Below are 22934 nucleotides of genomic sequence, written 5' to 3'. Positions count from 1 at the left end.
TGGCGTTGACCCCGTGTCTTTCAACAGCTGACCTCTAATGCTACACTTCTGGTGGGTTTGTAAATGTGGATCCTAAAGGCCTCAGAGCTCTCATTATTCCCCCTTCAGGAAGCACGGATCTAGTCCTTCACAGATGAGAAAACAAATACTGGCAATTGAACGAGCTACTAAGGGGCCAATGAAGCCAGGACCTGTGCCCCAAACCCCAGGCTCAGAAGGAACACCTTACACACGACCAATCAGCCCTGGCGTCCATGCCATTTTCCCTTTCATCTCTAACACCTGTTTAAGGTCCACTGGTACACCTTAGCTTTGTCCCAACCTCCTCTGAATAGTGAGGCTGAGGTTATTTTTTTTTTTAATTTTTTAATGTTTATCCTTGAAAGAGTGAGAGAGACAGAGAATGAGCAGGGAAGGAGGAGAGCGAGAGAGGGACACAGAATCCGAAACAGGCTCCAGGCTCTAAGCTGTCAGCACAGAGCCCGACACGGGGCTCAAACCCACGAACCGTGAGATCATGACCCAAGCCGAAGTCGGACGCTCAACCGACTGAGCCACCCAGGCGCTATTTTTAACATTTGAGAGTGTGTATGTGAGCAGAGGAGGTAGAGATGGAGAGAGAATCACAAGCAGGCTCTACGCTGTCAGCATGGAGCCCAATGCGAGGCTACATCCCACGAACCATATCATGACTCAAGCCGACATCCGGAGTTGGACACTTAATGGACTGAGCCACCCAGGCGCCCCAAAGCTGAGGTATCAACACTCCAAAAGTTAGAAATTCTGTCACATGACTGCCAATTGTATCAAGCCCCTCTGCTTTGGATCTCTGTAAGATTTTTTAGCAGGTTAACACTGCTATCCAGGCATCTGGGTGGCTTAGTTTGTGAAGTGTAGGATTCTTGATTTCGGCTCAGGTCACGATCTCATGGTTTTGTGGGTTTGAGCCCCACATCAGAGGGGTTGTGCGGTGCCGTGCAGAGTCTGCTTGGGATTGTCTCCCTCTGCCCCTCCCCTGCTCTCTCTCTCAAATAAACTTAAACACAAAACAAAACCCCACTGCTGTCCCCAGATCAGTAGCCCTCAGGTTCCTAGGTTGGTTAGCCAGTGTTCTGTATCCCACTCTTCCAGTTTCCGGTAAATAGGGGTCCTTCAGGATTATGATCATCTGAACTTCCTAGTGTGGTTCTGGGTCAGGGACCCCCATGCCAGGACATTCCCACCACTCGCTGCCTCTGCCACGTCCAGCACAGGGTCCCTACAAACTACATATGGGGTGGCCACCAAACTTGACTTCCCTTTCCCTCACTGTAGTTTCACTTTCACTTCTGTCCCACAGGTACTTAGGGAACTTCTGTTCCTTCCCACCTTTTCCAGACATTTGCTCTGGCTTCCATTATTGGCCTATTACTACCAGCCTAACATATACCTGTATCTGTCTATCCATCAACTAATCACAGGTACCTAGAACAGTGCCTGGCACATAAAGGCCCGGGAAGTTTGAACTTAGTGTGTCAGAATAGTCTTTTGATTTCATTCAACAATTTAAAAATACAGAAAATTTAGTTCACAGGCCATACAAAACCAGGCTGACCAGTCTGATACCCCCTGGTTCACTTGATTCCTACTTGTATTCAAGACTGGCATTACAGAATAATATCTAAAGATCCTATTTAAGAATGTGCTTTGCCACCAGTCAGTTAAGTGTCCAATTCTTGATCTCAGAGTCCTAAGTCTGGGTCCCGTGTTGGACTCCGGGCCAGGCAGGAAGCCTACTTAACTGGCCACTTCAAATACTTGGTAGTCAAAGCACAGTTCTATTGCTGCAGAAAGTTCTACCGGGCAGTGCTATGTGAGATTGGACAGGAGGGGGAGGTCAGTACGCCACAAACCAGAACACACAGCAGTTCAATCAAAACCCCTCACGTTTATTACTGAACCAACCTACTGGTTCAGGAGCAACGTAACAGAGAAGTTATTTCCTTGATAAGTTATTGGTATGGGGCATGTGACGGGCAGGTGTCGCATCAGGAACACAGGATTCAAGCGGCATGATAAACGGGGAAACGCGTGCCATTGCCATCTCACGTAGGATCACTCACAGACCCAGCTTTGTTCTTCTCCAGTGTCGCCTCTTGGAGTTGTACCTGCACGGAAAGATACCCGGGTCACAAAGAGTCTGACCCCAACCTCGCTGCCCTTGGCCAGCACACACTTTGCCTTCTAAGTACCGTAAAATCCTTGAAAGGCAAAGGCTCCCAGTTTCCCTCCCCCTAACACATTTGAAGCGCTCTTTGGAGAGTAAAAAGTGACTTGCTAGGTGTATTTAAGAACTAGTCAAATTGAATTTTTGCTTCTCCACAGGATTTCAGGCTAGAAAAACACACTGGTTCTGGAGACTGGACTGGCAGGGAAGCCCATTCCCCTCGTGGGAGTCCACCCACCTACTCGTGACCCACCATCCCTGGGTAGACCCCGACATTCTGGAACTTCTTCTCTTTCAAAACATCAAAACGGCATTTCTGCATCGTGCATCACACACACATAAAAAAGCTCCTGCGAAATTTTTACAATAGCTGAACGCCTCCCACCACTCCAGCACCAAAGCAAGGGACTTGCAGAGTGAAGGCTCCTCAGGACTGTCCATGTCAATCTGTCCTGATTTCACCCTTAAGAGAGGCAAAATCAAAAATGACCAACACGGGTTTTCTTTCTCTCAGCAGGATAATGTCAGTACTTCCACAAAACGAAGCACTGTAATTGCAACCTGCTTTAATACACTGTAAACGTCTGACTCTAGATTTTGGCTCAGGTCATGATCTCACGGTTCACAAGCTCAAGCCATGCACCGGGCTCCACGCTGACAGTGCAGCGCCTGCTTTGCCTGTTAAGCCTAGATGAGCCCAGAGGCCCTGGAGCAATTCTAGCAATTCCAAAACCATCAGTTCAACTACTTCTGCAGTAGAGGGCAACCTTCAGACAACAGAAAATTAACAAATATTGGAATTTCTGCCCTTAATCCCAGCTGTGGGCTGGGTTGCTGTCCAGAGACAGAGAAAGCACATGAAAACAAAACACGCGGGTGGTTATGGGGGATCCTTACCTGATTTTGTTACCAGTTTTCATCCGAATCCACTGGGGAATGGGACGATTCTGCTTTTGTTTCTTGGCCAGGAATCGCTTGATCCTGAAAGTCTTATGAGAAGACTGGAAAGGAAAGGTAATCAATTAAAACAAAGTTTTTTTAATGCTTTATTTTTGAGAGAGAGACAGAACATGAGCATAGGCGGTAGAGAGAGACAGAGAGAAAGAGACACACACAGAATCTAAAGCAGGCCCCAAGCTGTCAGCACAGAGCCTGAAGCGGGGCTCCAATTCGCCAACGGGTGATCATGACCTGAACCGGAAGTCGGACGCTGACCCGACTGAGCCACCCAGATGTCCCCCAAAAAATATAATCACTGGAGACAGCAACACAACAGCTTGCTCAAAAGATTCAAAGTCAGGAACTCCCTCAATCCACAAATGGCTAGGGTGCCTTCCACTGTTCCCTGCTGTCACCCAGGACCCAGAGGACTCTTGGGGATGGCTGGGGAACTTGGTTTTCAAAAAAGAACACAAGCTTTCGGTCAACGAGTCTCAGCGCACTATGTAAAACAGGTACCTGATTTCAAGGGTCGTCCCAAGAGCAATTAAGACACATACACAAAATCCTTGCCAGTCAATAAATCTATTCTAACCCACTGACCATTCTTTCTAACTCTACTTGAAACGTAATTTTCAAGGATGACTTTACCAGTTTCTCACTGCGTTTTTGGCTTTAAGAACTGGGGTCATCGAAGTCCAACCCCAACCACCTCCCTCTCCTCAGTCTGCAGGACTGGTGGTCTCGGGTCTGGCCAACGTGGTCCAACGCACCCTTGTGTAACAAAGAAGGCAAAGACGACACTCCTCTCTCCCAGCTCACGGTAGCAGTTGTAAATTTTCAGCCAACTAAAACCACCACCAGATATCGACCCTCTCCACACTCAGAAGCCTACAGCAATTGCTAAGTTCTCAGAAAGCGATCACAGGTAAAATCCACGACCGTAACTGTCCGCAGTTGGCTTTTAGCAAGAACGCCCTAATGGCAAATAGATTCCAACTACAGCACCCCTTCTTCCAGATGCGCCCACGGGAGAGACGCTTAAGTCTTCGAACAAAGGACTAAAAGTCCTGGAAGTGCCTAACCCGGTACGCAGCTGGGTTAAACATTTCCGGAAACCAGCCGACCACATTCCCTTCTCGATGCCTGGCACGGTCCGCGTGCCCCACTGTCGGGCCACGCTTTCTGGAGTGGATCCCCCCGACTTCTCTCTCTGCCCCAGAATCACATTTCGCTTCAGAAGGGCGAAGGGCAGGGGGAAACCCCCGCTAGCATGGGGAGCGGCATGGTGCACAAAGCACCAGCCCCGCACCCCACCCCGGTTCTCCATCGCTTCCTAGCTCCCCACCAGGCCTGTACCTGGAGCAGTGACCAAACCCCGTCTTTTCCGGTAAAAGCCTTAAAAAGGTCCCCGGACCTCGACATAGCGTGCCGTGCCGGCGAGATCGCGGGGACCTCAAGTGTCGCAAAAGCACCCCGGGGCCGATGGTAACGGATAGACTCACCATGGCGAGAGAGAGCCAGCAACACACACCACGATGGCGGAGAAGCGGAAAGAGAAGGAAGAGGGCGGAAGGACGTATTTAGAAGACGTCGCCAGAGGCGGGGCTTGGTAGTTGTTGTAAACCAAAGGCCGTCTGGGGCCTCCCCTTCAACTCCAGTCCTGCACGCGTGCGCGTGCGCGCGCGTGCGCGCTCTCCTGGGAACTCGGCAAATCGCGCACGGCCGTGCGAAATGGAATTCGTTTTGCGCCACTTCCGTAAGTGGGGCCCTCGGGAACAGGGCACCCTGCTTCGTGGGTGAGGCACCAGCCGCCGGTGGTAAATGCCAAAGTGTTAACCCTTCTGAAGGCAGAGCAGAGTGGGCGGGGCTGACTGCAGGGGCGGGTTGGGGGGACGTCACGTCCGAGCGCAAGGTCCTGGGTTTAGGAAGGCATGCGCCGAGGGTTAGCCTCCGCCCGGATGGCCTCGCGGCACACATCTCGGTCTTATCGCGACCTCTAACAGTGGTTTCGAGCTGGCTGAGCCGTGCTGGGCGGGAAGGGATGGTGGTGGTGGAGGAAGCAGGAGAGGGTGGCCAGGGCTGCGCTAGGTGGGTCCGGTACATCTAGGCAAGAGGTTGCTCATCAAGGTCTAAGCTGACTAATTTCAGGATAACCTTTTACTTGGCTACTAGAAATCCCAGACTGACTTTTAGCCCGCTTTGCGAAATGTATAGGAATTGATGACATGCCTTTTGGAGGTTAATGATCCCCGCTTTCATGTGTTTCTTCTCCACGCTTAAAAACAAAAAATCCTGGGACGCCTGGGTGGCTCAGTCGGATGACCCTCCCACTCTTGATTTAGTCTCAGGTCCTGATCCCAAGGTCGTGGGAGCCCCACGTGGGCTGTGTGCGAAGCGTAGAACCTGCTTAAGATTCTTTCCCTCTGCCCCTCTCCCCTCCTTCTTGTGCGCTCTGTCTCTAAAATGAAAAAAAAATAAATTAAAAATCCTCTATGTTTCTTTGCAGTCGCCTCAAGCCGTTTTGCACCAGTAGATTAATGTAAGGGTTTTTAACCTGGGGTCCACAAATGGTCTGTTTATAGAATTCACAGGGTACATGAACTTGGATGGGGAAAAAAAAATCACAACTTGTTTTTATCAACCTGTCTGAAATTTAGCGCTTTCTTTATTTACAAAGGTGGGCAACAAACTATAGTGGTGTCAATAGTTCCCATGACTTTGTCACCAGTAGAAATCAAAGATGGTTTCATATCACATTGCAGTTGATGCAGATGTTGAAATAGCATTTACACATTGATCACTTGTTTGAAATTATAGTACAGTTGACCTTCAACAACATGGGTTTGAACTACATGGGTCCACTTATATGTGGATTTCTTCGATTAATACAGGACACGACTATAAATACTTTCTTTTATGATTTTCTTACTAAACTTTTCTCTGGCATGCTTTATCATAAGGATATAGTATATAATACATATAACGTATAGAATATGTGTAAATCAACAGTTGGTGTTATCGGTAAGGCTTCTGGTCAGCAGTAGGCTATTAAGTTTTGGGGAGAGTCAAAAGTTACATGTAGATTTTCCACTGCATGGGCTCGGCATCCCTAACCCCTGCGTTGTTAGAGGGTAAACTGTAGTTAGTAGACCCATAAGTAGAACTGTGTTAAGAAGCCCATATGTCCTGGGCGCTTGGGCGGCTCAGTCAGTTAAGCACTGACTCTTGATTTCGGTTCAGGGTGGGATTGAGTCCCGAGTCCAGCTCTGTGCTGACAGTGCGGAGCCCTGGGATTCTCTCTCTCTGCCCCTCCCCTGCTTCTCTCTCTGTCTCTCTCTCTCTCCCCTTCTATCAAAATAAATAAGTTTTGGGGGCACCTGGATGGCTCAGTCGGTTAGGCATCCAACTTCAGCTCAGGTCATGATCTCACAGTCTGTGAGTTCGAGCCCCATGTAGGGCTCTGGGCTGACAGCACAGAGCCTGGAGCCTGGATCCCGCTCTCTCTGCCCCTCCCTTGCTCACAGTCTGTCTCTGTCTTTCTCTCTCTTAAAGATAAACATTAAAAATATTTTTTAATGAAAAAGTAAACTTTAAAAAATAAAAATTGTTTTAAAAATGGGGAGCCTAGGTGACTCAAGTCTCTTAAGCGTCCAACTCTTGATTTTGGCTCAGGTCATGATCTCGAGGTTCGTGGGATCTAGTCCCCAGTCAGGCTCTGCGCAGACAGTGTGGAGCCTGCTTGAGATTCTCTCCCTCTCTCTCTCTGCCCCTACCCTGCTAGTGCATAGTCTCTCTCAGATTGTCTTCCCCCGCCCCTCTCTCTCCCTCTCTCTCTGCCCCTACCCCACTGGTGTGCGGTCTCTCTGTAAATAAGTAAATAAACCTAATTTTAAAAAAAGAAGCCCATATGTTATTACAGCACACATTTCTTTTAGAAAATATTTTGACAACTGTATTACAGTGTAGTTTTCTTTGTAATCCTATGTACTCTGTTTCATGTATTCAAAAACATTCTGAAAATAAGCTTCATCTGACTGCCAAAGGGTTCCACAGCACAGAAATGGTTAGGAATCCCTATATTGGAGTATTGTGACAGATGGTAGATCAAACTACGTAGGAGACTTTGGAAATCGTCTGGCAAGAAATGATGGCCCATAGGGCGGCTGGCTGGCTCAGGCCGTGGAGCATGTGACTCTTGATCTTGAGGTTGTGAGTTGGAGCCTCACGTTGGGTGTAGAGATTACTTAAAAATAAAATCTTAAAAAAAGAAATGATGGTTCAAAGTAAAGCAGCCTCCAAGATGTTGAATAAGAAGAAAGAAAATCAAGAGATGATTATAACAGTAACAGGACTTGGTCCAAGTTTCTGTTTTGAGCAACTGGATGCTGGTGGCTTAAGTCTAGAGAGGAAATAGTAGACAGTAGGAAGCTTGAGTCAATTTAATAACCATTTTTTACAATGTATCTATTTTGAGAGAGAGTGTGATTGTGCACGTGCCCTCGTGGGTGCGGTGCGAGGAGGGGAGGGGCAGAGAGAAGGGGAGAGAGAATCCCAAGCAGGCTCCAAGTTCAGCTCGGAGCCCAGTGCAGGGCAGGGCTCGATCTCATGGACTGTGAGATCATGCCCTGACCCGAAATGGAGAGTCAGCCACTTAACTGACAGAGCCACCCGGGTGGCCCTAATAACCATTTTTTAACAGCAAAACTTTAGTTACTTAAATCCCATCCAGTTTTTAAATTCAGACCCTCATCCAGATCATTTTATGTTTAAGTGAGGTGAGTCCTTAGGCTTCTTAACCTGGATTTTTATTCTTTATTTGAGAGCCCGTATCTGGTTTTTGGTGGCCCAGAGGAGCAGCAAATAACCCTTCAGTTGCTGAATTAAACCATCAATATCATCGATATAGCTACCATTTACCTGAGGTTTAGGATGCGACGGACACTGCTAAGAGCTTATACAAATCATCTTTTTTTTTTTTCCTTTTTAAACTGCTTTATTAACTTCACAATATATAGTGAGCATCTTGCTGTATGTACAATAGGGTAAAACTCCCCTGCTGACAGAATCTTACAGAATGGGTCAAAATGGAACATTCAGTTAGAAGCTGGTAACAGGAGACCCGCAAGAGGCATGGAACACCAAATGGTTCACAACAAAGGTACATTGAGAATGTGTAAGGCGAGGAAGTAGGACTGTCTTCCTATTAACTTTGGGGAAAACAGGATTTACAGGGTGAGGCAAAACTCATCCTGATGGCCCTGGCGAGGAGGGTCATTGCTAACCGCCAGCAGACCATGACCAAATTGCTTTTCCCTCAGCTGTCTCACCTCCTCCCCGATCCTTTCCATAGTCTCCTTTTTTTTTTTTTTTTTAAGTTTATTTGAGACAGTGGGGCACCTGGGTGGCTCAGTTAGTTAAACACCAGGACTCTTTTTTTTCCCATAAAGTTTTTTTTAATGTTTTTTATTGATTTCTGAGAGAGAGAGGGACAGTGTGAGCAGGGCAGGGTCAGAGAATAGAGGGAGACACAAAATCTGAAACAGGCTCCAGGCTGTCAGCACAGAGCCCGACGTGGGGCTCGAACCCACGAACCGTGAGATCATGACCTGAGCAGAAGTCGGACGCCCAACCGACTGAACCACCCAGGTGCCCCAAATATCGGACTCTTGATTTTAGCTTAGGTCATGATCTCACAGTTCATGAGTTCAAGCCCTGCATCAGGCTTTGCGCCGACAGCGTGCAACCTGCTTGGGATTCTCTCCCTCCCTCTCTCTCTCTCTAACCCTCCTCCACTCTCTCTCGGTCCTCCCTCTCTCAAAAGAAATAAATTGGGGCGCCAGACAGAAAAGGAGACAGAGAATCCCAAGCAGGCTCTGAGCTGTCAGCACAGAGCCCAAGGCCGGGCTCGAACCCAGGAAACCTGGAGATCATGACCTCAGCCGAAACCAAGAGTCCCACACGTAATCGACTGAGCCACCCAGGCGTCCCACCATATTCTTTTCTGTCACCCTCACTCTGCAAGTCTCCACGCCATGCCCCACCTAGACTACAGGATGGGCTGGGAACACGGAACCACCTACAGCTTCCTCTAGGCACATGATAGTCTCCAGCTTCCAAAGGAAGGGCCAAGGGCTCTCCTTTATTAGCAACTTGCTCCATTTCACCCTTTTGTTTTCTTTTCTTGGTTGGTTTTTCCACGTTGAGACTTTGTTACTGCTTGTTCCTCTTTGGATGCCGTAGCTCTTGGGTGCATCCTTGTGGTCACCTGCCTGTCTCGATTCTCCCGGGGAGTGTGCCATCGCAACACTTACACCTGCCCACCTGCTCCCCCTCCGCCTCCTACTCTTTGGGGCCGCCTCTGGCCCATACGCCCACAGGGCCACCGGGGACAGGTACCAAGAAGGGCAAATCATCCTTTTTTTTTTTTTTTTTTTAATGTTTGTTTATTTCCGAGAGAGAGAGAGAGGGAGACACAGAATCGGAAACAGGCTCCAGGCTCTGAGCTTTCAGCATAGAGCCTGATGCGGGGCTCGAACCCACAAGCTGTGAGCTCCTGACCTGAGCCAAAGTCAGACGCTTCACTGACTGAGCCATCCAGGTGCTCTTCATCTTTTTAATTCTTACAGCTTTATAGGGCAATCTTCATTCTACCGGGTTTTCCCTTTGCCTTGCATGCTACCCCTTCTGAGTTTCTTTTGCTGATTCTTCCTTACTTCAATTCCTTTTTAACATTGGAGGGCCCCAAGGTTCTGTTTTGGACCTCTTCTTTTCTTTCTTTTTTAAAAAACTGTAAAAAGTTTATTTATTTGAGAGAGACAGCGAGAGGAGGGGAGGGGCAGAGAAGAGAGAGAGAATCCCAAGCAGGCTCCCTACTGTCAGCACAGAACCCAATGATCCAAGCTGAAACCAAGAGTCAGATACTTAACCAGCTAAGCCACCTAGGCGCCCCTGAACCTCTTGTCTTTTCTATATACACTCCCTGCTTTGGCGATTTCATCCAATATCATGGCTCTAAATACTCTCTTGGTTGAAGACACCCAAACCTGTATCTCCGGCCTTGACCTCCCCTGAGCTTCTACCACCTTCCCAGCATCCACTGGGATGTCTCATTGATGCCTTAAACGTAGTATGTCCCAAACAGAACTCCTAACTGGGTCACTCGAAGTCCTCCCCATCACAGCAAATGGCACCTCCATTCTTCTCGTCGCTTCAGCCAAAATTTATCTTCCACTCTTCTCTTTCACATCCTGCATCTGGTTTGTCAGCAAATCTGGTCAGCTTGACTTTGAAATTGATCCTGATCCTGAGGACTTCTCATCACCTCTACCCTGGTCCGAGCCACCCTCTCTCACCTAGATTGTTTTAGGGCTCCTCACTGCTCTGCCTGCTTGGTGGCTTCTCTGCAGCAGCCAGAGCGACCCTTTCAAGACCTCAGTCAGGGGCGCCTAGGGGGCTCAGTCAGTTCAGCGTCTGACTTCGGCTCAGGTCATGATCTCACAGTTGGTGAGTTCGAGCCCCACGTCGGGCTCTGTGCTGACAGCTCAGAGCCTGGAGCCTGCTTCAGATTCCGTGTCTCCCTCTCTCTCTGACCCTCCCCTGCTCACACTCTGTTTCTCTCTCTCTCAAAAATAAATATTTAAAAAAAAATGATCTCGGGCAGATCATGGCACTCCTCTGCTCAACGCGCTCCAATGGCTCCCCATCCCTCTCCTAATAAAAGAAAGTACAGGGGCACCTGGGTGGCTCAGGCTCTTGCTTTCAGCTCAGGTCATGATCTCACAGTGGTGAGATCAAGCCCTGCATCAGGCTCCACACTGAGCGTGGAGCCTGCTTGAGATTCTCTCTCCTGCCCCTCTCCCCCTGCTCACATGCGCTCTTTCTCTCTGTCAAAAAAATAATAATAAAAAGATAATAAATTTAAAAAGGTCGGAGGCACCTGGGTGGCGCAGTTGGGTAAGTGCCTGACTCTTGATCTCACCTCAGGTCATGATCTCGTGGTTCGTGGGTTCTAGCCCCATGTAGGGCTCTGTGTTGATGGCATGGAGCCTGCTTGGGATTCTGTCTCTCCTCCTCTCTGCCCCTTCCCCACTGCTCGCTCACTCTCTCTCAAAATAAATAAATTAAAAAAAAAAAAAAAGAAAGCACAGGAATTTGCAGTGGCCTCGAAGGCCCTACCCAGTTGGTTGGACATTAGTTCTCTTACCCAGCCTCCCGCTCTTCTCTCTCACTTTGCCAAAGCCTCACTGACCTCCTTGCTCTTCCTTAAACACACCAAACACAGCTGTCTTCACGGCCTCACACTGGGTGTTCTCCCTCCCTGGGACTCTGTTCCCCCAGGTATCCCACGTCTCGCTTCCTCACCTCCTGCAAGTCAAGGCTCACATGTATCCATTTAAGAGACACCATTCCCCAAACACTGTGTACCCTCATGCCCTGCTTTTCGTGATGACATTTATCAGCATCTATCATGTCATATTATGTATTTGTTTATTGTCTAATTCCACACTGGAATTGAGCTCAATGAGGGCAGAGAGATTCTTTTTTTTTTTTTTTTTTTTTAAATATTTTTTAATGTTTTATTTATTTCTAGGAGAGAGAGAGAGAGACAGCGTGAGCAGGGGAGGGTCAGAGAGAGAGGGAGTCACAGACTGAAACAGGCTCCAGGCTCTGAGCTGGCAGTCAGCACAGAGCCCGACGCGGGGCTCGAACCCACGAACCGCGAGATCATGACCCAAGCGAAAGTCGGACGCTTAACCGACTAAGCCACCCAGGCGCCCCAGAGAGATTCTTTTAAATATTTTGAAATAATCAGGGATTCATAAGAAGTCACAGAAACCTACGGAGAGATCCTGTGCACCCTTCACTCGGCCTCTAGCATTAATGTCTTGCGTTACTATCATATGATATCAAAGCCAGGAAACAGACATTGAAACAATCCAAAGAGCTTCCTCAGATTTCACCAGTTAGATGTGTACTTATCTGCGTGTGTGCAGTTCTATAGTTCTATCATATTTGTAACTTCGTGGTTGTGTGTGTGTGTGTAGTTCTATATTGTCTAAAAAATTTAAAAAAAAAAAAATTTTTTTTTTAATATTTATTTATTTTTGAGAGACAGAGACAGAGAGTGAGCAGGGGAGGGGCAGAGAGAGAGGCAGACACAATGTGAAGCAGGCTCCAGGCTCTGAGCTGTCAGCACAGAGCCCAACATAGGACTTGAACTCATGAGCCCAAGTCAGACGCTTAACCAACTGAGCCACTCAGGCACCCCAGTAGTTCTATATAGTTTTATCACATATGTAGCTTCATAGAACTGCCACCGCAGTAAAATCTAGAACTACACCATTACCACAAGCCTCCACAAAGGCAGGGCTTTTGGGTCGCATTTGTAAGCTCCTGTACCCCCAGCACCAAGACCCAAGCCTGACACAGAGTAGGCCTGGGTACCTGTTGAACTGAAGAGGCACCAAGTGCAGTGCTGACAGACTGAAACCAGGACTAGCCGAGTGTGAACGCTACCAGCGCAACCTACTAGCTAGGGGACGTTGGATACATAACTCAGCGTGTCTGTGCCTTAGTTTCCTCTTCTGTAAAATGGGGATAAATAATATGACTTAACTCACAGTGCCATGGTGAGGATTCAGAGTCGCTGTTAAGATATGTTAAGCACACAGTAAGGCCTGAGTTAATATATACCGGGCACATGATAGCCACCAGCTCAGTAAACAGCGGCCAGTATTACTTTCATTCCCTTGTATGGTAACAGGGCAGATAGTGCTAGGAAGGAAATAAACTATTACAAGAATATTGAAGGGGCTCCTGGGGCACCTGGGTTGCTCAGTCGGTTGGGTTCTGACTTTGGCTCATGTCATGATCTCACCGTTTGTGAGTTTGAGCCCTGTTTGGCTCTGTGCTGACAGCTTGGAGCCTGGAGCTGCCTCGGATTCTGTGTCTCCCTCTCTGTCTGCCCCTCCCCTGCTCATGCTCTGTCTCTCTAAAATCAAAATAAACTTTTTTTTTTTTTTTTTTTTACATATTGAAGGGGTGCGGATTGCCAGCGAAGGGGAGGAGATGGGATTTGAATCCAGCCGTAGAAGGTGAGTGGTGGTGTTATGGGCTGCATTGTGTTCCCCTAAAATTCATATGTTGAAGCCCTAACCCCAGTATGTCAGAACGTGACTATTCGGACGTAGGACCTTTACAGCGGTGATTAAGTTGAAATGAGGCTTGCTACTGTGGGCCCTAACTAGAGACACCAGAGAGGCTCAAAGACCATGCGAGAACACAGTGGAAGCTGCAAACCAATCAGAGAGGCCTCAGGAGATTTAAAAAAATTCTTTTAGTTTACTTATTTTGAGAGAGAGCTAGCATGGGGGGGAGGGGGTGAGAGAGAGGGAGAGAAAGAGAGAGAGAGAGAAAGAGAGAGAGAGGGGGAGAGAGAGAGAACCCCAAGCACGTGCCACACTGTCAGCACAGAGCCCAACACGGGGCTTCAACTCACGAACTGTGAGATCATGACTTGATCGGGAAAACCAAGAGTTGGACGCGTAAGCGACTGAGCCACCCTCGCGCCCCACAGAGGCCTCAGGAGAAACCAAACCTTGCTGATGCCTTGATCATCTTGACCTTGGACTTCTAGCCTCCAGAACTGTGAGAAATTTCTGTCATTTGAGCCACTCAGCCTGGCATTTTGTTATGGCAGCCCCGGCGGCCTGATACCTGATACTAGCGGGGTCAGGACATGGGGAGATGGGGAGGAGGGCTTTCCAGCCACTAGGAGCCGCGCTGTCACCACAAGACTCAAGCGTCGGGCGCAATACATCCTGATTGGGCGGAGCCAGATTTGCCAGAGGCACATTTCAGGGACCTGGAATGCAACCGAACTGGGTCCCAGAGGTGTCAGAAAGGACAGGGGCTGTGAAGAGGCCCCAGAATTTGCCATCGGGTGCACCTTGGTACCCGTGAAAGTTGGACAGTGTAGATGGGAGGTGAGGAAGGTGGCAAGAAGGGAACAGAGTGGGTGATGAGGTGGGGCAGGGCTTGGAGGGAGGAGATGCTTTTAGGAGGTTTGGGTGTGAAGGGAAGGAGACAAAGAAAGGGGGCGCGAGAGAGTGGTGAGCTCAAGAGTTGGTGGGTTTCGGTAGATCATGGAGAAGATAGGAAGGAGAGAGAGAAAAGATGCAAGAAAATGCAGGTATACTGGATAGTGGGGGGGGGGGCTCGGAGGACACGTGGGGGCCTTGGGAGAGGAGATTCCGTTGAGAAAGAGAACAGTCGTTTCCTGCAGTGGGAGGGAAGAAGACATGAAGAGAGGATGTTTCTTATAAATTTAGTTGTTAAATTATGTAAATGTTTTACATGGTCCCCTCCTATCTAGCCCTACATTTCCTTTCCTAGGCGTTTCCCCAACGGAAAGGCGCACAGATGTGCATCCAGAGGTATGTACTAAATTGCTTGTAGCAGAATTATTTATGATAGCCCCAAACCGGAAACTGTCCTAATCTGTCAGCACGTGAGCAGATACATCGCCTATTTACCAAGGGCTGCAATACACAGCAGTTCTCAAAGTGTGATGCGTGGGACTCTGGGGGAGGGTCTGTGAGGTCAACATGAATCTTATAATAATACAAAGAAATCACTTGCTTCTTTTACTCTCATGCTCTCAGGAGTGTACTGTGGAGTTTTCCAGAGGCTGCGTGACTAGAATGACTTCCTTGTTCTGACAGACAACAGAATGTGTGCTTCTCTGTTTTCAATATTCCTGTTTTAGGGCGCCTGGGTGGCTCAGTCATTAAACATCCGACTTCTGCTCAGGTCACGGTACCATGGTTCATGAGCCCAAGTCCCACATCCGATGAGCTCGAGCCCCACTTCGGGTGAACACGAGGCCCACATCACATTGGGTGAGACCTGCTTCTCTCTCTCTCTCTCTCTACCTCCCTCTGCCCCTCCTGGGATATTCTCTCTCTCTCTCTCTCTCTCTCTCTCTCTCAAAAAACAATTCCTGGTTTACTTTCTAATACAGTATATATTGGTAGATAGATTATATCGATCTATACAAACAGAGGTCCCTGAGGTAAGTGGTCTTAAGGAGGCTTAAGACCATGGGGTGCCTGGGTGGCTCAGTCGGTTGGGCATCCGACTTTGGCTCAGGTCATGATCTCACAGTCCGTGGGTTCACAGTCCGTGGGTTCAAGCCCCGTGTCGGGCTCTGTGCTGACAGCTCAGAGCCTGAAGCCTGCTTTGGATTCTGTGTCTCCTTCTCTCTCTGACCCTCCCCTGCTCATGCTATCTCTCAGAAATAGATAAAACATTAAAAACAAAATTTTTAAAGAATAAAAAAGATAAAAAGGACTCTTAAGACCAAAGCATTTGCAAACTGCTCCTGCCCAGCCATGGAAATAAACAAATTATGACAAAACAGCCGCGGCACGGATGATCTCATCCACATCCACAAAAATGTGGTACAGACGAAGCCAGACAAGAGCACACATGCTGTAGGATTCTATTTACGTAAAGACCCAAACCAGGAGAAGGGAATCTGTGCAGTGTGAAGTCATGATAGTGGTTATCCTTGGGAGCAGGGGGCGCTGATCATATTCTCCTTCTTGATCCGGGTGCTGTTGGTATGCATGTGTTCACTTTGGGATGGTACACTTCTCTGCATGGGTGTTGTGTTTCAGTGTAAAGTTAAAACCACATTTATATGGGTCTACAGACAAAACTACAAATGGGGGGGGCGCCTGGGTGGCTCAGTCGGTTGAAGAGTTGAACGTCCGACCTCAGCTCAGGTCATGATCTCATGGTTGGGGAGTTTGAACCCTACATCAGGCTTTCTGGTGTCATCATAGAGCCCGCTTCAGATCCTGTCCTCCTCTGTCGGCCCCTCCCCCGCTGGTTTTTGTTCTCTCTCTCTCTCTCTCTCAAAAATAAACACTAAAAAAAAAAAAAAGAAAACTATAGGGGCGCCTGGGTGACTCAGTCAGTTAAGCATCCAACTTTGGCTCAGGCCATGATTTCATTGTTTGTGAGTCTGAGCCCCACACAGGGCCCTCTGCTGTCAGTGCAGAGCCCGCTTCAGATCCTCTCTCTCTCTCTCTTTCTTTAAATTTTTTTTTTTAAAATGTTTTATTTATCTCTAGGAGAGAGAGAGAGACACACAGCATGAACAGGGGAGGGTCGGAGAGAGAGGGAGTCACAGACTGAAACAGGCTCCAGGCTCTGAGCTGGCAGTCAGCACAGAGCCCGACGCGGGGCTCGAACCCACGAACCGCGAGATCATGACCTAAGCGAAAGTCGGACGCTTAACCGACTAAGCCACCCAGGCGCCCCCCTCTCTCTCTCTTTCTTAAAAACAACAACAACAACAAAACCATTAAAATGAAAAAAACTACAAATGAAACATTTGCAGAGGTCTTTCTGTCATCCTGGTCTGCCCCCTTCCCACCCCTGCCCCGGTCCATAGGCCACATTTTCCCCATTGACTCTTCTCCTTCTCTTACCCCTCTGTTCTAATCTGACAGCAAGTCCTCTTCACACACACAGCTAGAATCCACACGCCCCCCACTGCCCCCAGCCTGACTCAAGATACCCCCCCCACCTGAGTCATGATGGAAGCCTCCTAACTCTTCTGCCTTCTTTTGACCCTAACCCCTCCAGTCTCTTCTTTTTTTAAAAAAATTTTTTTAAATGTTTTATTTATTTCTGACAGAAAGAGAGACAGCGTGAGCAGGGGAGGATCAGAGAGAGGGAGATACAGAATCCGCAGCAGTCTCCAGGCTCTGAGCTAATTGTCAGCGCAGAGCCCGACACAGGGCTCGAACCCACAAACCATGAGGTCATGACCTGAGCCGGTCGGATGCTTAACCGACTGAGCCACCCAGGCGCCCCCTCCATTCTCTTCTCAGTGTGGCAGCCAGAGCGATCTGGTTTTGTTTTTTTAAGTTAGTTTATTTATTTTGACAGAGACAGCATGAGTGGGGGAGGGGCAGAGAGTGAGGGAGAGAGAGAGGGAATCTCAAGCAGGCTCTGCGCTGCTCCTGCCCGCAGAGCCCAATGTGGGGCTCGAACCCACGAAGCCGTGATATCCTTACCTGAGCCGAAACCAAGAGTTGGACGCTTAACCGACTGAGCCCCCCAGGCGCCCCTCCAGTCAGATTTTCACCTAGCACTCAAACCGAAACTGCAGATCACTGGTGACTTCTCTGTTGCTAAATCCTAAATTAATCTCTCTGATAGGGTCTGAGTTGACTTCTCCTTGAACTACTTTGTTCACATGGCTTCCAGGACAGTACACTTGCTTGATTTTCTTCCTATCTTTCTAACTGCTCATTCAGAACCTCTCTTTCTGGTTCTTTATCTCGCATCTAAATGCTCAAGTGCTCCAGACCTCTGTCCTGAGTCTCTTCTCTTCAATCTAGACTTACTCCTGTGGTGATCTCAATCCCATGGCTTCACATGTCCTAAACTGATAGCCTCCTGTACCACCAGACAGACAGACAGACACACACACACACACACACACACACACACACACACACACACTTTTTCTTGCAGTTTTCCCCATCTCAATCCTTTCCTCATCCTTCCGGTGGCTTAAATAATCTTTGACTTTCACACCCCACATCTGGTCAGTCAGCAAATTCTGTGGGCTCTGCCTAAAAAATATTTTCAGAATGTGATCGCTTCTGGCTACTTCCGTGGCCGCCATCTGGTCCAGGCAGCCATCCTTTCTCTACTAGATTCCTGCAATAGCTTAATGTCTCTTTGCCCTGCTTTCCCCTGTTTTGGTCTGTTTTCAACACCACAGCCAGAGCGATCCTTTTATTGTCAAATACTAAGTCTGATTATATCCCACCTCTGCTCAAAACTTTGCGCCGGTTCCCGGATCATTTGGAAGAAAAGCCCAAGTCCTAACTATGACCTCTAGGATCTTGGCCCTGTTAACTCTCTGACTTCACTCCGTCCCTTTTGGCTGCTTTCCACCTTACTCACTCTAGTCCAGCCATTATGGCCTCTTTGCCATTCCTGAGCAGGCCAGGCACATTCCTGCCCCAGGGCCTTTTCACGTACTTTAAAAAAAAATTTTTTTTTAATGTTTTTTAATTTATTTCTGAGAGAGAGCATGAGCAGGGGAGGGTGAGAGAGAGAGGGAGACACAGAATTGGAAACAGGCTCCAGGCTCTTGAGCTGGCTGTCAGCACAGAGCCCGATGCGGGGCTCGAACCCAGGAACCGTGAGATCATGATCTGAGCCGAAGTCAGATGCTCAACCAACTGAGCCACCCAGGTGCCCCTTCACATACTTTTTCCTTTGGAGGCTTCCACCTCATGTCTCAGGTCTTTACTCTGAGTCACCTTTTCATTTAGGCCTTTCAAGCCCCAACCGTGAACATCATATTACCTTTCCCTGATTTATTACTTCTGTCAGGCACCTGTGACTTTTTTTTTTTTTTAAGAAACTCTGTTGTAATTTTTTAAAGTTTTTTTGAGAGACTGTGTGAGTGAGTGGGGGAGGGGCAGAGAAGAGAGAGAAGCAGAGAGATAGGGAGGAGAGAGAACCCCAAACTGGGCTCTGCCTTGACAGTGCGGAGCCCCATGTAGGGCTCAAGTTCACACTCACAAACTGTGAGATCATGACCTAAGCCAAAATCAAGAGTCAGATGCTTAACTGACCAGCCACCCAGGTGCCCGCACCTGTCACTTACTTTTTAAGTAATCTCTGCACTCAATGTGGGGCTCCAACTTACAACCCCGAGATCAAGAGTCACACGCTCTGCTGACCCAGCCAGCTAGGCGCCCCTGCACCTGTCACTTTCCGGCAGTACTTATCTGCTTGTTTTATTTACTTTCTCCACTTGAATGTCAGCTCCATTGTACATGGTGTGTGCTTAAGAAATAGTGAACGAATGAATAAATGATGGCAACCTGAGCTGAGGGCAGCGAACGGATAGAGAGGAGGGAGATGGATCGGACACACCATCCAGTGATTGGCTATAGGGAGTGAGGACGGAGTCAAGTATGACCCTCAGTGCTGGGTGGATGGGCGGTTGACACCCTCTACAAACAGCAGGGCAGGAGGAAACTGAGTTCGGTTCGGGACCAGAGACACTTGTGGGGCGTCTGGGCACAGAGGTCTAGTAGGCGGCTGGATCTGAGATGAGGGGGGTGGGCAGGGCTAGAGATACAGAAGAGAACCTCAAAGTCCGGAAACGTAGATACTACACCCTGTATTACACTAGTAAGGGACTATGATGTGTTTACCCATGTCTCCACAGAAGCTTCGTTAAGTATTTGGTGAATGAGGGGCACCTGGGTGGCTCAGTCGGTTAAGGGTCCGACTTCGGCTCAGGTCATGATCTCACGGTTCGTGGGTTCGAGCCCCGCATCAGGCTCTGTGCTGACAGCTAGGTCAGAGCCTGGAGTCTGCTTCAGATTCTGTATCTCCCTCTCTCTCTGACCCTCCCCTGCTCACGCTGTCTCTCTCTCTCTCTCAGAAATAAATAAAACATTAAAAATAAAATAAAATATTTTATTAAAAATAAAATATTTGGTGAATGAATGAGCTCTGTGAGATTTCTCAGGATGGTTAATCCTATGTATGTAGCTGTCAGTATATACTTCCCAAGAATTCACCAAATGCGAACCTATCTTTGCTACCTTGCCTTCCTTAATAAGGACATAAGTGGTCATCATAGACTTCTGTGGTGTAGCAGACAGCCCCAGAGACTGTAAAGAACCTTCTGGGAAGGCCCCATAAAAACATAAAACATAGCAGAGTTTCTATACACCGACAGAAGGCTACAAAACCATTAACCTTTCTTTTATGGACTTAAAGACAGCATTGTGAATACCATGGAGAGCTAAGTCTCCATTTAGTCAGAGTTCAAGGACTACCTCATGACTACCTTGGTAGGCCTGCTGGCGAGAGGGAGTGTGGTTCCCGATTTTGAGGACCCGCTCGTCACCGCCCTGGAAATACCTATTCCCACTGCCCTCACCCCTTGAATTTTTCCTGCTCACCTCCCTTAGTATCACTTCTCTCCAGCGGAGCAGCACACTCCCCATGGCTGTAAATATCGAGGGCAGGGACCTTGTTCACTACCGTAATCTTGGTGGCAGCCTATACGAGGTGTTCCATGAACCTTTAGATATCTGAGCCGTCTCCATCCTGTCGTTATTTCCGAACAGGTCAAACCTTAGCCTGAAGTAGGCAAAAATGGAATGGATGTTTGTTTTTCTCCTGTTTACAGCAGTTTGTTTTCAGGAGGAGCATTAACTCATGAGTTACGAGGAAGTGGTCCTCACCGCCTTCTTCCTGACCCAAGAGAGCGACGGGGCCCGACCAGAGGAAGCAACGCGCGCTGTGGGAAAGGACATCAAGATGGATTTGAAAAGTAGCTTATTAGCAGGAGGGAGGGCCCTCCCTTCGCCTCACCAGTTGGTCTGGCTAAGGGGTTCTCTCCAGCAGCACTCGGCAGCTTGGGGGCAGGACCCTCCCACAGCCGGCCACGCCATCTTAGCCCTCCTCACGCGGTGCGTTGTGCTCTGGTTCTTTCTAGCTGTTTCTTCCTACCACTGGGCCATGGTTTCTCGAGGACAAGGACTTGAGTCCTTAGCCCCCAGGGCCTGGCACACAGTCAGTGATTAGTAAATGTTTGCAAAAATGACGACATAAGTGAAGACATTTAAGGGGCATAGGAAAGTGTGGTTTACCAAGTCGGACTGGCTAGGCAAGTGAAGGGGGAGGTGCTGAGGTGAAAATGGCCTCCAGAGGCCTGGCCGCCGGCCCCAGGCTGGGTAAGGAGGCAAGCGATGCCGACTTTGGACTGATGGTCTGATGGTCGCGGTGTACTGCTCCTCCTAAGGCCAGCTCGACCCTCTGCCGCCCTGTTTTCACCTGCTTTCTCAGGAAACCACGATTGACGATCACTTCCCCTGGTCTTCATCCTTTCTCGGGGCTTTCGTTTTGGCTTCTAAACATGCTTTTTAGTAGTTCTCATATTTAAAATAATCCTTCAGGGGCGCCTGGGTGGCTCAGTCAGTTAAACATCTGACTTCGGCTCAGGTCATGATCTCACGGTTTGTGGGTTTGAGCCCCGCAACGGGCTCTGTGCTGACAGCTCAGAGCCTAGAGCCTGTTTCGGATTCTGTCTCTCTCTCTCTCTCGAAAATAAACATTAAAAAATTTTAAAATAAAAGAATCCTTCATGGGGGTGCCTGGGTAGCTCAGGAGGTTAAGCGTCCGACTCTTGATCTCAGCTCTTGATCTCAGGGTTGTGAGTACAAGCCCTGTGGTGGGTTCTATGCTGGGCATAGAGCCTACTTAAAACTGCCAAACTCCTCTCTATGTGGTTTCCATTCTCAGCCATCTGGCTCTCATTCCCTTTAATTCCAGGTCACCAATGATTTGTGTCACTGAATCCCACGGCCTTTTTTTCAGGCATCACACTTGACCCTCCAGCAGCATCCAACACTAATGGCCACTTCCCTCTCCTTCTTCACTCTTTTCTCTTGGGTTAGGTAATACCAGAGTCTTCTGGTTTTTCACCTCCCCTCTGGCTACTCCTTTTCTGTCTTTGTATATATTTAAAAAAAAATTTTTTTATGTTTTTATTTATTTCTGAGAGAGATACAGCATGAGCAGGGGAGGGTCAGAAAGAGAAGGAGACACAGAATCTGAAGCAGGCTCCAGGCTCTGAGCTGGCTGTCAGCACAGAGCCTGATGTGGGGCTCGAACCCACGAACCATGAGAACATGACCTGAGTCGAAGTCGGACACTCAACCGACTGAGCCACTCAGGTGCCCCTCTTTGTAGATATTTTTAATGTTTATTTTTTATTTGGGTGAGAGAGTGAGTAGGGGAGGGGCAGAGAGAGGCAAGGGGCACAGAGACTCCTAAGCAGGCTCTGCGCTGACAGCACAGAGCCCAACATGGGGCTCGAACTCATGAACAGCGAGATCTTGACCTGAGCTGAAGTTAGACGCTCAACCGCGTGAGCCACCCAGGCGCCCCATGTAGATACTTTTGCTTGCCTGTCACCTTAGGGTTCTTCAAGGCTGGGCCCTAGGTCTGCTTGTTCTTTCTTCACCATCTCTCCCGAAGTGACTAAATCTAGACCCATGGCTTCAGTGATCGCCTAAATTTCAAATCTGTGTCTCCGGCCCAGATCTCTTCCCTGAGCTCCAAGGTCCATTTATCCAACGGCCCCCATCTCCATTCCCTATGTGCCACCCACCCCTCACTGTAATACAGTTTCTGCCTCTTCAGTGCACCGGTGACCTCCATGCCGCCAAGCACCACGAGCGCCTTTCCTATCTTCCATCACCGCTATGTGGCACGGACCACTGGCAGCTGCTCTCTCTGCCCTTCTCCCTGCCTGTATTTGGGTGCTTTCTCCCAGCTGAGGACCATTCTCTTTCGGCCACCTTCGATGGCTCCTCCTCTTTACCTGCTTCTTGGGAAACTGGTTTCTCAAAGCTGAGGAAAACCTAAAGCAGTGAGTTCAGTAATGGCAGACCGCCGCCGCCTTAGGAGAAGCTGGTGGGATGAAAATTAAGCAGCGGCTCCAGGATGCCGTCCAGACATTTTGGTTCTTGAGGAGCGACGGTAGCGAACCACGACTTGACCTTGGCGGCCAAGACAAAGGCAGAATGCGAGTGAAGGCAGAAACGAGTGTTGCTCCTCCCCTTTCGAAATTCCTAGGATGCTAATTCAGGATCAAAAGCCTCATTTCTCAAAATTAATAGCTATGTACTAGTAAAGTTAATAAAAGACACTGAGCTTCATA

The 22934-nt window shown here is 48.6% G+C and overlaps 1 protein-coding gene, 1 long non-coding RNA gene and 1 other non-coding gene across 4 annotated transcripts; 1 reads left to right on the top strand and 2 right to left on the bottom strand.

Moving 5' to 3' along the window:
- Nucleotides 1–1907: 1907 nt before the first annotated feature.
- RPL39 (ribosomal protein L39) lies at nucleotides 1908–4755 on the bottom strand. The gene is made up of 3 exons (XM_039219830.1): nucleotides 4651–4755; nucleotides 3104–3207; nucleotides 1908–2147 (listed from the first exon to the last, which is right to left on the bottom strand). Exons 1-3 carry the CDS (start codon nucleotides 4651–4653, stop codon nucleotides 2099–2101), a joined length of 156 nt encoding a protein of 51 aa, XP_039075761.1. The 5' UTR covers nucleotides 4654–4755; the 3' UTR covers nucleotides 1908–2098.
- LOC120222149 lies at nucleotides 2638–2774 on the bottom strand. Its single transcript, XR_005525973.1, has one exon. It is a non-coding gene; the product is annotated as a small nucleolar RNA SNORA69 (small nucleolar RNA).
- Nucleotides 4756–13187: 8432 nt separating the features above from the next.
- LOC120222132 lies at nucleotides 13188–22932 on the top strand. 2 transcript variants are annotated; one of them, XR_005525970.1, is made up of 5 exons: nucleotides 13188–13242; nucleotides 14543–14583; nucleotides 14916–15048; nucleotides 20411–20679; nucleotides 22415–22932. It is a non-coding gene; the product is annotated as an uncharacterized LOC120222132 (long non-coding RNA). The 2 variants fall into 2 exon arrangements; XR_005525971.1 differs by lacking the exons at nucleotides 14543–14583; nucleotides 22415–22932 and having other exon boundaries at nucleotides 13215–13242; nucleotides 20411–21186.
- Nucleotides 22933–22934: the final 2 nt, after the last annotated feature.

This window comes from Hyaena hyaena, unplaced genomic scaffold, assembly GCF_003009895.1.
Source record: "Hyaena hyaena isolate Hyena2069 unplaced genomic scaffold, ASM300989v1 scaffold_840, whole genome shotgun sequence".
In the NCBI taxonomy this organism is placed as follows: domain Eukaryota; kingdom Metazoa; phylum Chordata; class Mammalia; order Carnivora; family Hyaenidae; genus Hyaena; species Hyaena hyaena.
Note: the sequence above shows the minus strand (reverse complement) of the source record. Positions and strands in the feature narration are given on the sequence as shown.